Here is a 16,510-nt window from a genome sequence, read left to right as displayed (position 1 = left end):
TTGGAGGAAACAGCCTGTTTACACTGGGCAAGAAAAACAAACAAAGGCAATTCTGGCAGATTTCTTAGCACCAAATACTAGGCTCTTTTAAAGGATTACTACCAAATACTATAAAGAACATGCAATGAGTGAGGAAGTGACATGGATCAAATTCCAAACCAGTGTTAGCTTGAATATTCACTTAAAAGCATAACCGATTCCCCTCTCACTGACACACCCTGTGTACTTACCTAGATCCTGCGCACATGCTGGATTTGAAGATTTTAGTCTTATTAATTGTAGCAAGTGGTTATTTATTACTCGTGTTTAATGCTTTCCTGTGTACCATCCACTGAGCAATGTATGCTACGCTGAAGTGGTGTGGAAGACTTGATGTTGCCCCTCTAGCTTTAGCCTGTTCGTCACGGTGTTTCTTGTGTCTGACTTTAAAGAGTTCTCAAAATACTAAAAAGTATTTTCATGAATTTGATTCTGTGAAACTTATCGTCTTGAACATGTACAATTTCCTACTTCCATGTTCATTCTATTTAGTAATCTATTTCCATATTTTGTATTCTACCAATATATTTATTAGTGGACCAGGAAAAGTTTCTGGGTACATGAATGCAAGAGTAACCATGCTTGGCTATTTCATAATACTGAAGTAACTGTGGGTACTCATAACTGAATAGATAATCCAGATTCTTTTCTTGCAGTTTGTTTTTCTGCATTTTTATTCCATTGAATAGATTTTATCATTTACCTATGTACAATAATAGACTTCCTGGAAGTGCTACAATTTTTACCATGTAATAGATTTGAGCATGACAATAATGTAAGAAAACTCAGAAGTCTCTAAGTGTATCTGAGTTTTCAAAGTAAATCAAATAACAGGTGTTTTCATTTAACTATATTGTGGAGATTTATGGATATTATTGTAAAATGCATATGCATTACACTGATTTTCTTAAAATGTTTTGAATTAATAAAGAATTCTCCATGTATCCTTAGACAAGTTATTGTGTGCTCATTGGCCTACCACTATCTGAGTACAAACTGTCTGAGTATAATGACTTCTGGTGGATTCTTTACACCGTTATGTAACATTAGAGTACCTTTTATAAGTAGTAAAATATATTCTTGAAGTAACTGATGTCTTGAAAAGTGCAGTGGAGGGATTTCTCACACTAAATTCAAAATACTCTCACCATAATTTCTATGGCAGAAAAAAATAACTTCAAAATTGAGTTTAGTGTTAGAAATAACTTTTCCTAATAGAAAGCCTCATGGTACTACTATTCTATACTCAGGTCAGAATAGAAACAAAACTGGTCTCAACCTCCATCTTACAACTAAGCATTTACATAGTGTCATTTGAATACACAAGGATAAGGGAAATTTGAGGTACTGGAATGTAGTGGGTAGCCATTCCAGCTTGGATCTGGAAGTTCCAACCCCCATTGAGACTCTGGCAACTGTCACGCCTATGAGGCGGGGCGAGGGGAGGTGCCTGGGGACCTAAGAGCAGGATGGGCCAGAGCTCTCTCTGTGCGCTCTCTCGGTGCCAGGACGCTGAATGGTGAAGGTGGACTGTGCAGAGCTCTGGCCTGGCTCCAGCCCAGCTAGCTCAGTCGGTAGAGCATGAGACTCTTAATCTCAGGGTCGTGGGTTCATGCCCCACGTTGGGCGCCAGATATTGGAGAAATTATTTTGGCCACTCCACGTAGTTTAAAGGATATTTATTTAATGGCGTAACTCACAAATTAAGTAACGGGTAGGTCGCAGGGTCTGGGGAAGGTGTAACACAGTCCAGCTGTGTTCTCCGGAGCTCTGCACAGTCCACCTTCACCATTCAGCGTCCTGGCACTGAGAGAGCGCTGGCCCTTCCAGCTCTCGGGTCCCCAGGCACCTCCCCTTGCCCCGCCTCGTAGGCATGACAGTTGCCAGAGTCTCAATGGGGGTTGGAACTTCCAGATCCAAGCTGGAATGGCTACCCACTACACTGGAATTGCTTGCTGATGTTTGAAGGGCCACTTTATTTTTTTCACTTCAGTACCCGTGTATTTGATGCTAAGGATTGATTAGATATGATGCAAAATTCGGGATTTTGGGGGGAATTTTGTAATTAATAGTTTTAATTAGTTTTCACTTTAAGAGCATATATATATATATATATATATATATATATATATATATATATATTGGTTTTTTGAGACAGGGTTTCTCTGTGTAGCTTTGTGCCTTTCCTGGAACTCACTTGGTAGCCCAGGCTGGCCTCGAACTCACAGAGATCTGTCTGGCTCTGCCTCCTGAGTGCTGGGATTAATGACGTGGGCCACCACCGCCTGGCAAGAGTACCATTTTGTTCTACAATGAAGACAGTTTGATCAGCAGTGAACCACCACCGTAAAAACAAACAAACAATGTTGCTGGAGGGCTTCTCTCCAGGTTCCACCAAGCCCCGCAGTCTCACAATCCATGTATAAAATAATCACTCAGATGCTTATATTACTTATAAACTGTATGGCCGTGGCAGGCTTCTTGCTAACTGTTCTTATATCTTAAATTAATCCATTTCCATAAATCTATACCTTGCCACGTGGCTTGTGGCTTACCGGTGTCTTCACATGCGGCTTTGTCATGGTGGCGGCTGGCAGTGTTTCTCTGCCTCAGCCTTCTGCTTCCCAGAACTCTCCTCTCTCCTTGTCCCACCTAAATCCTGCCTGGCCACTGGCCAATAAGTGTTTTATTTATTGACCAATCAGAAAAATTTGACATACAGACCATCCCACAGCAAAACAACAGCAACCTCTCCCCCCCTCGCCCCCCCCAAAAAAAACAGCTAGTAATCCTGTAGAGTTCATACACTGAGCTTCAAGCCCTGCTTTCCCAAGAGTGGTTTGACTGTATTTATTCACTTCCTGTTATCCACGTCTCTTGTGGGCTGTGGTTAAGTCTTTCGGATCTTAGCAGTTAGCAGTTAGGAGGATGGGATGGATACCGGAGACAGGCCTTTGATATTTTTCAGTGTAAGGCTGGAGACTGAGCCTTGAGCAAGATAAGTGAGTACTCCTGCTGTGAGGAAAAGTTCCAGAGCAGAAGGAAAGCAGGTTTTTGAAGGCTTCCTTGTGTTGTATTTTGTTAGTTTTAACATGGATTTGCGGAAGGGGAGCAAGAGCAGAGTGAAAGAGCAATAGAGAATTGGACTGAATAGACCAGAACGGGAGACAGGATGTCGGGAGAAAGCTGGGGAATGATGTGTAGGTGATGACAGGAAAACAGATACATTTTGTTAGCATCACTTGGAGGTCGTGGTAGGTTACACCTGTCTTGGGAAGGAACCTAACTCATCTGTCAGACAAATAAAAGCAGGAAAAAGAAGAGGAGAAAACACGGATGACCATCCTAAAATTCACTCTTAGAGACTGGGGACAAATGACTTCCGTGGCTGTGATCTCTGAGCCTGCAGGGCACTCGACTATCTTCATGGCTCTTCAAGTCCCCACGCAGACTTGGGAAGCAAACCCTCACTTTCAAATAGCAGAGAAGTTGCTGGAGGCCTGGCCTGGCTATCCCTAGAACTGGCCAGCCTTACAACTCAGCCCGGAGGCGGGGTCAAGGCTTCCGAGGGGCGGGGCTGAGGCCTGAGCCTGGACCGAAGGCGGGACAGAGGCGTCTGAGTTCCTCCTGGAGGCGGGGTTGAGGCTTTGGAGCTCCTCCCCCAGGGGCGTGGCCGAGGCGTTGGCGCTACCCCTGCCTCCCCGAAATCCAGCCTAGGCAGTGGAGCTCTCCCCCTGGAGATCGATCTAAGACGGCGGGTCTCCGCCCATGGAAACTAGCCTGAGGCGGCGGAGCTCGCCCGAAGAGACGGGGCCGAGGCGGTGGAGCTCCTCCCCAGAGGCGGGGCCGAGGCGGTGGAGCTCCTCCCCTAGAGGCGGAGTCGAGGCGGTGGAGCTCCTCACCAGAGGCGGAGCCAAGGCGGTGGAGCTCCTCCCCCAGAGGCGGGGCCGAGGCGGTGGAGCTCCTCCCCTAGAGGCGGGGCCGAGGCCTTGACGCTCCCTTCCCTCTCCCTGGAGATGGATGCCAGGCCGCGGCATCGGAGCTTCCCCCTTGGAGGCGGGGCCAAAGTTTCGAGGCTTTTTCCCCACCCCCGGAGGTGGGGCCCAGGCCTTGGCGATCCCCTGCGCCGGAGATGGGGCCACATTGGAGCTCCACCCCTGGAGGCCGGGCCGAGGAAGCTGAGCTTCCACCCTCCTCGGAGGTGGTGCCGAGGCATTGGGGCTCCCGCTCGGGAGGCCGGGTCGAAGCTTCGGAGCTTCCCCCTTGGAGGCGGGGCCGAGGAAGCGGAGCTTCCCCGCCATGGAGCTCCCCTTCTCCTCCCGGAGGTTGGGCCGAGGCACCCGGGCTTTCCCCGCGTCCCTTGGAGACGGGGCCCAGGGGGTGGAGCCCCGTCACCCGGGCGGGGCCCAGGAGTCAGCGCTCGGGCTGGAGGCGGGGCAAACGCCTCGTGGTCGCCCCGCCCCTTCACCTTTTGGCTTTAGGACACCTAGCGGCTTTCCCACGCTTTGCCGGAAGCCCTCTCATCATTTCCGGCAGAACTTTTAAAGGCAGTCCTAGAGGACTTGGAGCCGAATCCCTTCAGAGAGCCTTGCTTGGCTCGGCTACGGTGTGCGCTGGGCCAGGATGCGGAGCGGGTTTCTGAGCGGTGCCCGACGCCTGTGGGCCTTCCGCGGCCTCAGCCGCACTACGCCGCCGCCCGAGGAGCTCTTTGCCCGCGAAGGGCCCCTACGGGCCTTCCTGGAGCGCCGTGCAGGCTCGGAGACCGGGGGTCTGGACGCCGGGGGACCTCAGCTGGCAGCGGCAGCCCGGCTGCTCAGCGAGAAGGAGCGGGAGTTGCGGGACACCGAATCCTTGCTGCAGGGTAAGCCTCCGGCTGCAGCGGGTTTGGAAGCCATCTGCATTCCCGACCTCAGGCACTGCAGGCCTCCCTTAACACAGTGCTCTGCCCATCAGTCATCAGAAGTTACTAAGATTCTTACTTGCCTCCCCTCCCCTCCTGGCAGCTCAAATGCTCAGGAAAGAAGAGGTAGTCCCTGCGACCGGCTTTGCAGCCCGGTACCTTTATGGTATTGACCTGTTGCAGTGTAAGGTGTGATGCACAGTAGAGTTAGAACCCTAGCCCTGGACATCCGAGTTCTCAGCACGTTTCCCTCGAGATTTCTCTGCATTCGAAGCCAAGTCGGAAGCCGAAATGTCTGGTTACTGAAGTGGGAACTCTAGGATTGATTCAGAAACCTTGTCTCATTAAATAAAGTACGAAGAGGGATTGAGATTGATTCCTGACATCAACCTCGGGGCTCCACATTCATGTGTGCCCACACATATGCAAACATGTATATTCATAGACATACAAAAATGGGAATAAAAAAGTAAGAACTTTAAATTTCAGTATAAAGAGAAGTGCGGAAAAACAGGAAGTAGCATTTAAATGGATCTCTAACAAGCGGAGGTGGTTAGGTGGTATAGAAGTGAATAGAAGGCAGACGTGATCGACGTGGATATAGGTACCACGTGACAAGCACTGTATGGTGGAAGCATAGAATAGGTACGGGGAGATGGCAACGGAAGAGAAACGGGAAACCAGAAAGAAGAAGGATTAGAATTGTTTCTGTAGACCATGGGCAGTGTCTTACATTTTTAGGGAAAGAAGTGGTGTTATCTAGGGAAAGTCCGCTGTGAAGTTAGTGTGGGAATACACGAGTCAGGAGGAAGCTCTTACCATTCAAAGGAGAGATGTGGTAGGTAGGCATTGAGCTGACATGCAAGACACTAAGAAACAAGATTTGGTGATGTATCATAAAACTAGGGCGGACTTATAAACAGGAGGGGACAGCTTCTGCCATCAAAATGATTTCTGTTTAAGTTAGAGATACAAAAGTTGAGTTTTGTTGAGGTAGGGGAAAGAGCCTTGCTTTGAATGCATAGTTACATAATACAAATAAACCTGCTAGCATACTGGTACAGATTTCCGTATTGGTCTAGGTGAACTACAGTGTAGGAGAAAGCTGTTGAGCCTGAATAGTCAGAGGGGTCAGGGTAGATACTAAAAAATCAAAATTGGCAGAGACCATAACAAGGCAGAAATGCATAATAAAGTACACCTGAGGCAGGAGGAGAAGAAACTATGAGTTCCAGAGGAATAGGCAGACCTTTGGGACTGGGAAGGAATTCGCTAAATGAATCTGTAGAACTAATTACTTAGAAGAAACAAGATCATGCCAATACCTGACGTAGCTCACCCTTTTCAGCTTATACTGAAAAACACCTTTAAAATTTGGCAAGTTTGCCAAAGAGAATTTAATAAAAAGTCTGATTAATGTAATGAGGAAATCCAAAAATAAGTTCTAGTTATCAAGAGTTAATTGGTGTTTTATTTCCCAACAATTGGGGTGGGGAAACTGGAGCTGACAACAAGCAATTACTTAAAGAACTGGAGAAAACAAAACCCTGTAGTGTGGAGAAGCTATAGAGCTTTGAACCATAACGTTGCCCTAAGGCAGGCTCTGGATGTATACTGTCCCACCTCCCGTCGATGTAGATTCTTATCTGTCATAAGCACAGGCAGGCTTTGTGCACGTTTGCTGTTTCAGAGAGAAAACGGTTTGTAATCCCCCTTCCTAGGCTGTCTATGTCCATAGAACAGAAAAACAGGAATGAGAAAGTCCATCTTTAAGTCAGAAGTGAGAACTCTAAGATAACATAATGATAAAAGCAGAGATGAAAGGAATAGTTTATATAAACATTGGGCAGACTCCAACAGTGCTTTGGGTCGGATACTTTATCCTTGGAAACTAAGACTAACTTTGGACTGACGGTAGCTTTCAATTTTCGTTTAACTGTTAAAACCTTTTGTGCCTCTCCTGGGCATTCTATCTAGTTAAATGTATCCTTGTGGTATTGTAAAGTTATGGTAACTTGTCTAGTTATTGGGGTTGCCAAGAAAGCACAACTGTGAAGAGCACTTGCTGCTCTTGCAGAGGACCTAGATTTTGTTCCCTGGGCCGTGTAGCCTCTCACAGCTGTCTGTAACTCCAGTCATCGGTGATCCAGCACCCCATTCTGGCCCCTGGGCACAGCATACACTTGCTGCACATACATATATGCAGGCAAATACTCAATCATACATATCAAATAAAACAAGTAAACATTTTTAAAATTTAACTTTTTGTGTATGAGTATTTTGCCTGCATGTGTACACGTGTACCATATGCATGCCTAGTGCCCACCATAATAATATGAGGGGGTCAGATCTCCTGGAACTGAATTAGAGATGGTTGTGAGCCTACATGTGGGTGTTGGGAACTGAGCCTAGGTCATCTGCAAGAGTAGCAAGTGCTTTTGATTGCCAAGTGTTTCTCACTTAGATTTTTTTTCCTCTCAAAGTCTATTATCATGGCTTCTGTGGAGGTGAATTCAACACTAATTAAGAAAAACTTAACCACTGCTCTTTTTCCTAGATGAGAATGAAGATTTAAAGAAACTTGCAGAGAGTGAAATAGCTTTGTGTCAAAAAGAAATAACTCAGCTGAAGCATCAGGTATGGTATGTATACAAAGAATAGAGCATTCATGCCATTATTCCTTATGCATTTCCATATACAGGTTTATAAGAGTCCAGAAAAGTAACCTGTTGCTATTTAGATAGAACTTTTTGTTGCTGTTAGTCTTTCTTTATTTTTGTATGAATATTTGTCTGCAAGTGTGTTTGTGTACCACAAACATGCCTGATGCCATTGGAAGCCAGAAGGTGTCACATCCCTTGGAAATGGAGGTATAGAGATTGTAAGTTGCCTGATGTTTGTTCTGGAACTGAACGCAGGTCCTCTGGAAAAGTAGTCATTGTTCTTAACCACTGAGCTATGTAAACGGAAGTTTTTCTCTGTCCCGCACGATCCTGCAGTCATTTCCAAATAATCACTCAGAGACTTATATTAATTATAAACGTTTGGCCGATGGCTCAGGCTTATTACTAGTTAGCTCTTACATTTAAATTAACCCATATTTCTTACGTGTGCTTTGCCACATGGTTCATGGCTTGTTACCTCATTTTCTATACATCTTGCTTCCTCGGCAGCTGGCTGTAGTCTCCTCCAATCAGTGTTTTATTTATCAACCACATCAGAGCAACCCATTCCCAGCATACAGAGCGATATCCTCAGCACCACTCCACCCTCCGTCTCAGTGATTGCACCGCTTAACCTTACTCTGCCTGGCTGTTGGCCAAAGCAGCTTTATGTATCAACCTGTGAGAGCAGCACACATTCACAGTGCACAGACAGGCATCCCACAGCAGTCATCGCCATTTCTCCAACTCCAGACTTTTGTAGCTCTTGTCCGTCTTACTGGGGAACAAGTGACAAACTTTCATCTGTTGCAGGCCTACGACGTGATGTTTCTCTTGTGTGCACACTCCATGAAGGGATTACCATTGTCAAAGGGGGTTTTAAAGCAGAAAATGTTATTCTTCCTATCTTTCAAATTCTTCATGCTGCAAGACCTGTGTACTCTACAGCTCTCACTGGGAAGGCAATGAATAGGAAAGATTATAGAGTGATGGCAAACTGAACTTTGAAGGGGCAAGAACATGGCTTTTGTTGATAGAGTGCCAGTCCTAAACTTCCAAAATCAAGTTTTCTCTCCCATGTTAAGGAAGCGTAACTGCCGAATGCAGTTTTCCTTCCATGTTAGGCTTGTATTTCAAGAGAGGAGAATTTCTTTTGCACACTACACGCGGTATAATGCTCCCAGCATTTAATTCCAAAGTATATCTCAATAGGGAGTTGACAGAAAGTGTGTAAGATTCCCAGTGGGGGTTGGAGGTGTAGCTTAGTTATTGGAGGGTTTATCCAGCATTGTGCGGCTCCGAGTTTAGTCCCCAGCACCACATGAAAGCAGTGTGGTGGTGCATAGCTCTAGACCCAGCACTGAGGAGGTGGAGGCAGGAGCATCAGAAACAAAAGAAAGAATTCCAAGAAGAAATAAAAACAAACCTTCCAAAAGTAGATTCATTTTGTAATACTTAAAATATAACTGATTAATTAATTAATTAAAATTAATACCTTAGTGGAAATTATGCATTATATATTTGTAGTTAGCAAGATTATCAAACTGTAGTGAAGAACAATATTAAATGATTTGTTTAGAGAAACTTAGGTTACATACTAAATTCTCTAATTTCATAGCTTTGGGCACTGGTTTGACTAGTTCTTAGTCACAGGAAGGTGCTGTCTTTGTGTTCACAGATCATCTCCCTTTTGGTTCCTTCAGAAGAAACAGACGAGAGTGACTTGATCCTGGAGGTGACTGCGGGTGTGGGTGGTCAGGAAGCCATGCTTTTCACTTCCGAGATGTTTGACATGTACCAGCAGTACGCTGCCTTTAAAAGATGGCATTTTGAAACGTTGGACTATTTCCCAAGTGAACTAGGTCAGTGTTTTAGTTAGGTTTCTGTGGCTGTGATGAGCACCATGACCAATAGCAACTTGGGAAGAGAGGGTTTGTTTCATCCTTCAGTTACAGTACTGCGAAGGGAAGCCGGGGCAGGAACTCCAGGCTGGAATGCAGAGGCAGGAAACACAGGCCATGGAGGAAAACCGCTTACTGGCTTGTTCCCTCTGGCTGGCCTAGCCTGCTTTTTCATAGACCCCAAGACCCTCTGCCCAGGGGCAGCACTGCCCTCTGCCTCAGTCCAGTGGTCCTTGTACGTCAGTCATCCGTCAGGAAAAGGGCTCAGACTTCACCGCTTCTCAGGTGGCTCTAAACAGCACCGTTCCAAGTGGAGTGATTTGTTTTTGTAAAGCATTGATTCATCTACATTATGTCCTGGAAAAGGGTTGGCAAGATGGTGATCCGAACTTATTTGTAAGGACTAAGTAGTTATATGCCCAATATTTACCTAATGATTTTAAATAAAGATACCATTTTGAAATTTCTTATAAAGTATGATGGAAAGCCATTCCATATGGTATGTATAATCACTTGTAGCTTTGAAAAGTGGTTTCAGAATACTCTGGGCTCACAACTGTAATCTTAGCACCCAAGAGGCTGAGGCAGAAGAATTATACTGTTCAGGACTAGTGTGGGCTACAGGAGAACCTGTCTCAAAAAGAAACCAACCAGTGGTCTGTTAGATGTTACTGTTGTGAATTCCTCGGCATTGGGATTTAATAACTGCACAGGAACACTGGTGATTAAGGTGCTGGAAAGCTGTAGTTAGAGGCACTTGCTGCTCTTGGGAGGACTTAAATTCAGTTCCCAGCACCCATGTGGTAGCTCACAAACCTCCCCCCCCCCATAAATCTATTTCCAGTGGATCTGATGCTGCCTTCTGACTCCACATGTACCTGGCACACATGTTACACATATATACATGTACAAGTTAAAGCACTCAGACATAAAATTAAATGTATCTAAATAGTTAAAGATTACATATTGAAATACCAGATATCAAAGACTTGCTAAAGTTCTTCAGTGTGCTTGTCCTCTGTATTTTAGTTATTTTGTGGCTCTTTTAACACATTTCATGAGAACACATGTGATGGTCAATTTAAACAATGCATGGCAGAATGGTAAAAAGAATTCAGTTCTCCCCGTGTTTTCAAGGTGGCCTTAGGCATGCGACAGCCAGCATTGGAGGTCCAGAAGCCTATAAACACATGAAATTTGAAGGAGGGGTGCACAGAGTACAAAGAGTGCCAAAGACGGAGAAGCAAGGCCGCATCCACACCAGCACCATGACAGTGGCAATTTTGCCCCAGCCTGCTGAGGTATAATGCATATAAAGCATAGTAATGGAGCTGGCACAGGGCCGCTCTCCCAGCAACTGTAACCTTATTGTTTGGATTTTCCTTTCCTATCTTGAGTTACTCTTGAAAATTTGATTGAAGAAATGTCATTTTACAACGGATGGTAAGAATGAAAAATGTCTGTAGATTGTCCAGATTACACTGGGTTTTTCTCTGGCAGTAAACGGGCCGTGTCAGCCTCCCTCATGGGTCAGGTGACACTGTTGCCCGGCCTCACTTGGTGTGGCAGGGTGGCTCCTCCAGGTGCTGTAAGAAAAGGGCACAGTTGCTGCCTCTGACCTGGCTGTGTTTGAAAGGCCCCGAGTGTGCATTTTACCTCACAAAGCAAGTTCTCAGTCTATAATTTCTCTTCTGCCAAAAGTGACAAGTAATTCACTTAAAAAATGAAATAGGAATGATTTGAGGGTTTCTACCGACTATTTTTAAGAAAAAGTCCTATTTAGATGGATGATAGGAAGGCTTTCCTTCCTTGCTTTTAGTATCTGTGAGAAGACTGAGGAAGAGAACAGTCGAGTCAGTGTCAGGAGTCCAGATAGCTTCTAGGCCACGGGAGTGAGGGTTAGGATCCATCTAGCTTTTCTAGCAACTCTTAGAGGGATTATCTTACTGCAAGATGATTGACATGCCATAGATCGGTCTCTAGTTGTTCATGGAACAGACGTTTTTAAACATGGTGCTGTAACACGAATTGTTAGAAGGTCTTATTAATAAAAAACAAACCCAGAGCCAGGGTATTGGGGTGAACACTGGAAGATCAGAGAAGCCGAGCAAGCCACAGCCACCTCACCTTGCCAGTTCCTCAGCTGGTCCTGTTTCCTCAGACTGGAAGCCTGGTTAAGCTTTTAGGCTTTCAGCAGCAGTTCAGCTGAGATCCATTTGGATGAGGACTCAGAGGCTTCCAGTCCGAGGAAACAGGACCAGCTGAGGAATTGGCAAGGTGAGGTAGCTGTGGCTGGTTCTGTCCCTCTGATCTTTCAGCGTTCACCCCAATACCTGGCTCTGAGTTTATTTTTATTAATAAGAACTTTTAAGATTCGTGCTACATGGTGCTTCTGATGGTATCTCCTGGGACGTGCATCATCCTGTTTGATTTCAGTGTTTATGGCATGCATACTCTGAGCTTCATGATCTTTGTCTCCAAATTATTTATAATAAAGTACCATCCCCTCTCTCCCTGAAACAGTTTCATGTACTCAAACTGCTATTATTTTCTGTTTTCTCTGCTAAAGTCTTTGAATTCAGCAAAATTTTACATTTTCTACTTTAAAAAAAAATCATGTTTATGTGTGTGGATCTGTGTATATGTGGCCCATGGAGACCAGAAGAGGGTGCGGATCCACTGGAGCTGAAGTTACAGAGGCTGGAACCACCTGATGTGTTGACTAACTCAGGTCCTCGTAAGGGCAACACATGCTCTTCACCACTGAGCCACATCTGCAGCCCCAAATCTCCTATTTTTAACTGTCCCCAGTTGCATCATTTGTGAGACAAAAAGCTTAACTTTTGAGGATTAGGGAGTGTTGCTTTTGTTCCCTATTCATTAAAAAAAGAAAAAAAATTGAAAATAATATCCTAAGTACTATCTATTCTTAAACGTTTTAAATTTTATGTGAACTCTATGTATGACATGTATTTACAATGTGTAGGTCTCACCTGAAGACAGTTGATACATGCAATTGTTTCTTAAAGTTGCCACTTTTCTTTGTATATCTAGATTAAACTGGTGATTAATCCTAAAGATTTGAGAATTGATACTAAGAGAGCAAGTGGAGCTGGAGGTCAGCATGTAAATACTACAGACAGTGCTGTTCGAATAGTTCATCTTCCTACAGGTATGTACCAAGTTTTCCAACATGGAACTTAGAGTCAAGATCAATTTCTGGGGGACTGACTGGTTTCCCACTGAAGCGGACCTTCAGTTGCCAAAAGAAAGTAAACCATTAAGGGCTCTTAACCAATCACCTGATTCTGTAGGTTCTGTGGCTGATGCCATGTAGGTAATTACAAAGCCAGGAAGAGGGAGGGCTAAGCATTAGGAGTTGCCAAGGTAGTCACTATGAAGAGAACAGAGTCCTGCTGCCTGCCAGTTGGTTTTTGAAATATATATTTTCTAGAACCTCAGTGAGATAATGGCCTGGATTATTTATCAGAAAATGGTCTGAATCGCTACTTATTAGCATTAAGGCTAAGATAGTAACAAGGACCATGGAGGCAATAAAAGCTTTGGACTTCCTACACAGAAACATGATACATGTGTGCAGCTTTAAATACATTTCAGGAGCATCTTTCCTTTGAGACTGTCAAGTCCAAGGCAAGGCAGTTTGAATCTGGATAATTGGGCAGATGGACTGGACACTGCTAAGTAGAGCCATGCTTTGAAGTGTTACTAGAGCCCTGGGGTGGATTGTGAGTGACAGGGATGTCTGGTTTATACGGCTCAGGCTTACCTTAACCGGAACAATACATTTCATTTTTATAAGTCTTTTTTAAGATAGGTAACCAACGATGTGAAAAAGTCTGTATTAAAAGTATTTAAAGTCTTCTGTTAAGAGTCTTGATTTATCTCATAAAAGAAGAAAAGGGATAAGAAAGAACAGGAATAGTCCTTGATAATAAAGATTTTTGTATTAAAATTCTGTAATTCTCATAATGTTATTCAGGCATTGTTTCTGAATGCCAGCAAGAGAGATCTCAACTGAAGAACAGGGAGCTGGCTATGAAGAAGTTACGGGCAAGGCTCTACAGCATGCATCTAGAGGAAGAAACTACCAAAAGATACAACGCTAGAAAGATCCAGGTAAAAATGGATTTAAGAAACCCAAAGATAAAATATGTATGGGTAGTTGTGGGAGCCCGTTCTGGGGTTCCTCGTGGCTTTACAGCAGGTCCGAATAGAGGATGATCAGGACCACGGGCCTGAGTGCAGGTGTCTGAGATGCTCTGCACTTGGCTGTGCTGGGGGAGGAGGTCTTTTGCTCCACCCCTTGGCGTCTCTATAAAAACCCTGGACCAGAGACAGTTGGGGCCGTTGAATAGGTTCCAGCCTCTCGAGCTAGCTTTATTTTCTATTGTTTATCTCGCAAGATTCTCCGCTATAATCTTCTATCTATATTTCTGCTGATCGCACTCAAGATAACTCTGGGAAGCTGTGGGGGTGGTGGGTAAACGCCCCACAGGTAGTGTAGTTTTTATGTTACTACTGTTCTTGTTTTCATTATAAGGGCAGTACCCATGTACAGTCTCATCCTGTTTTCTATAGTCAAGCGTATTTTTCTCAGATCTGTCAAAGTGTACCAAGTCCTACTCAGCTTTTAATCCTTTGAACCTATGGAAGCAAGAATAATGGGAGTATGAACCTACTGCTTTGTATTTCATTTTATGCCATATACAACCTTTCCATGACTTCTTTAGTATGACCACACATCCATCATCTTTTCACCACTCCAGGATGACACAAACTCCCAGAGATTACATATAAATGTACACATAAATATGCTGCTTCTACCGTTTAAATATCAGCCACATGCCAGACTCCATCGTTATGTAATCAGTATTTTGCTGGTGGGAAATTAAAGTTTCGGCGAAGCCATAGAGCATTGAAGGAGCAGAGGCAGGACTTAGATACGGTGTCTGATTTTAAAGTCTACCTTCTTTTCTCTGTACCATTCCACCATGTCATCTAGGGAGTCAGGGACTTACACTTGGTTCTTGGAATGCTGTAGGCCTCCTGGATCCTAATGCATCTCATGTCTCCTTCCCATTTCTTTAGGTTGGAACTAAAGGAAGATCAGAGAAAATAAGAACGTACAACTTTCCACAGAACAGGGTCACAGATCACAGGATAAACAAGTCACTGCATGACCTTGAGAACTTCATGCAAGGAGACTGTCTTCTGGATGACATGATACAGTCACTAAAGGACTATTCGGATTATGAATCTCTAGTAGAAATGATTTCCAGAAAAGACTAAGCTACTTTGTAAAGCTGTTTTTTTATACAGACTAGAAAAATCTTAGAGCAAATCCACTTTGTGCCAATATTTAACAGGTATTCTCTTGAGGAATGTAAGGTAACAGTTTCTTAGACTCTATTCTATAAAAATGAGACACAAAGGAAGACAGTTGTTGTGGAATATTATTTTAAGGTGTGTTACATTTGTTTATGCTGTGGAATATTTGTTTAATGACGCAAAGATGTGTTGCATTCTTTTAATGTTATATTTGTTTAACTCTGTGAAGCTGTGTTACCTGATTGGTCTAGTAAAGAGCTGAGCGGCCAATAGTGAGGCAGCAGAAAGGGTTGGCAGGGCTGGCAGGCAGAGAGAATAAATAGAGGGAGAAATCTGGGAGAGAAAGAAGGAGCAAGAGAACAAGGAGAGGAGGATGCTAGGGCCCAGCTGCACAGCCACACAGCCACACACACAACCAGCCACGGAGTAAGAGTGAAAGTAAGATACACAAAAATAGAAGGTAAAAGCCTAGAGGCAAAAGGTAGACAGGATAATTTAAGGAAAGCTGGCAAGAAACAATCCAAGCTAAGGCTGAGCATTTATAATTAAGAATAAGCCTCCATTTGTGATTTATTTGGGAGCTGGGTGGTGGGCTCCTCAAAAGAATAAAAAGAACAAAAATACCAACAACATTTTGGCATTCTAACATAGGCCCGTATTTCCAACAAGTTTTTGTGCAAAATAATAGGTGCTCAAAAATTTCAAATACTAAGCAGAAATATCTTTGTTAATGTGATGTAAAGAGATAGATTCTGACAGTGAAATTGACTAGCAATAAAAGATAGGTATGCTGGGACTGAGAGAGAATGGCCTACATGAAGTTCCTAATAAAAGCACATCCTTATAAGGTGCTTCCACAGGGTAGAGTCAGGCCTGTTTTAGGGCATGGCATAGCCCACTCAATGGTGGAGAGGTTCCTGAGTTGCCCTGCAGCTGGTAGCGTGGGCCTTTCAGAGAACCTCAAGCCCGTGGGGCATGGTAAGCAAAAAGCTTCCTGTTTAAGTATGAACAAAACTCCTTGGTGGGCTATGTCAGTTCTCCAGAGAAACAAAACTAATAGGAGGTGTCTACACAGATCACTATAAGGATGGCCCCACATAGAGTAGTACTATGTGTCCCAAGATCTGCACTGTGAATCAGCTGGGTGGAGACCAAGAAGAGCTGATGTTTCTCTCTTGATTGGAGGAGGCTGGGTTTTCTCTAGTCAGACCTTCAGCCTGGTTGGGTAAATATGGTAGCATAAAGGGCAATCTAGGTCAACTGATTTTTCATTGATTTAAATGCCAGTGCCATCCAAAACTTGAGAAGATCTAAAATATTATGTTACCAAATACATTGGTAACAGCAAGCCAAATTTATGAAATAAACCATTATGGTGTCTGAGAGTGCCCCCAGAGGCTGTGTATATATAGCTGCCAACGGTATTTAGTACAGAAACCAGGTAACATAAACAGATTCCCTCCCTTCTCATGAAAGGTACTTTACCTTTAAAAACACTTTAAATCTGTTTTTTATATATGTATGGGTGTTTTTCATGCATGCATGTCTGTACACCATGTGCCTGCAGTACCCATGGATGCCAAATTAGGGTATCTCATCCCATGGGATTGTAGTTACAGACAGTTGTGAGTTGCCAATGGGTGCTGGGAATTGAACCC

The 16,510-nt window shown here is 44.1% G+C and overlaps 1 protein-coding gene and 1 non-coding gene across 4 annotated transcripts; both read left to right on the top strand.

Moving 5' to 3' along the window:
• The first annotated feature begins 1,595 nt into the window (after nucleotides 1–1,595).
• Trnak-cuu lies at nucleotides 1,596–1,668 on the top strand. The gene has a single exon. It is a non-coding gene; the product is annotated as a tRNA-Lys (tRNA).
• A 2,896-nt stretch (nucleotides 1,669–4,564) lies between these two features.
• On the top strand, nucleotides 4,565–14,959 carry Mtrf1l (mitochondrial translational release factor 1 like). 3 transcript variants are annotated; one of them, XM_028890219.2, is made up of 7 exons: nucleotides 4,565–4,900; nucleotides 7,497–7,576; nucleotides 9,281–9,464; nucleotides 10,641–10,804; nucleotides 12,558–12,675; nucleotides 13,504–13,682; nucleotides 14,020–14,597. In XM_028890219.2, exons 1-7 carry the CDS (start codon nucleotides 4,663–4,665, stop codon nucleotides 14,026–14,028), a joined length of 972 nt encoding a protein of 323 aa, XP_028746052.1. In that variant the 5' UTR covers nucleotides 4,565–4,662; the 3' UTR covers nucleotides 14,029–14,597. The 3 variants fall into 3 exon arrangements, with proteins under 3 accessions (XP_028746052.1, XP_028746051.1, XP_037056255.1); XM_028890218.2 differs by lacking the exon at nucleotides 14,020–14,597 and adding an exon at nucleotides 14,613–14,959 and having other exon boundaries at nucleotides 4,567–4,900; nucleotides 13,504–13,640; XM_037200360.1 differs by lacking the exons at nucleotides 4,565–4,900; nucleotides 14,020–14,597 and adding an exon at nucleotides 14,613–14,959 and having other exon boundaries at nucleotides 7,497–7,581; nucleotides 13,504–13,640.
• The last annotated feature ends 1,551 nt before the right edge of the window (nucleotides 14,960–16,510 follow it).

This window comes from Peromyscus leucopus, chromosome 8a (assembly GCF_004664715.2).
Source record: "Peromyscus leucopus breed LL Stock chromosome 8a, UCI_PerLeu_2.1, whole genome shotgun sequence".
In the NCBI taxonomy this organism is placed as follows: Eukaryota; Metazoa; Chordata; class Mammalia; order Rodentia; family Cricetidae; genus Peromyscus; species Peromyscus leucopus.
Note: the sequence above shows the minus strand (reverse complement) of the source record. Positions and strands in the feature narration are given on the sequence as shown.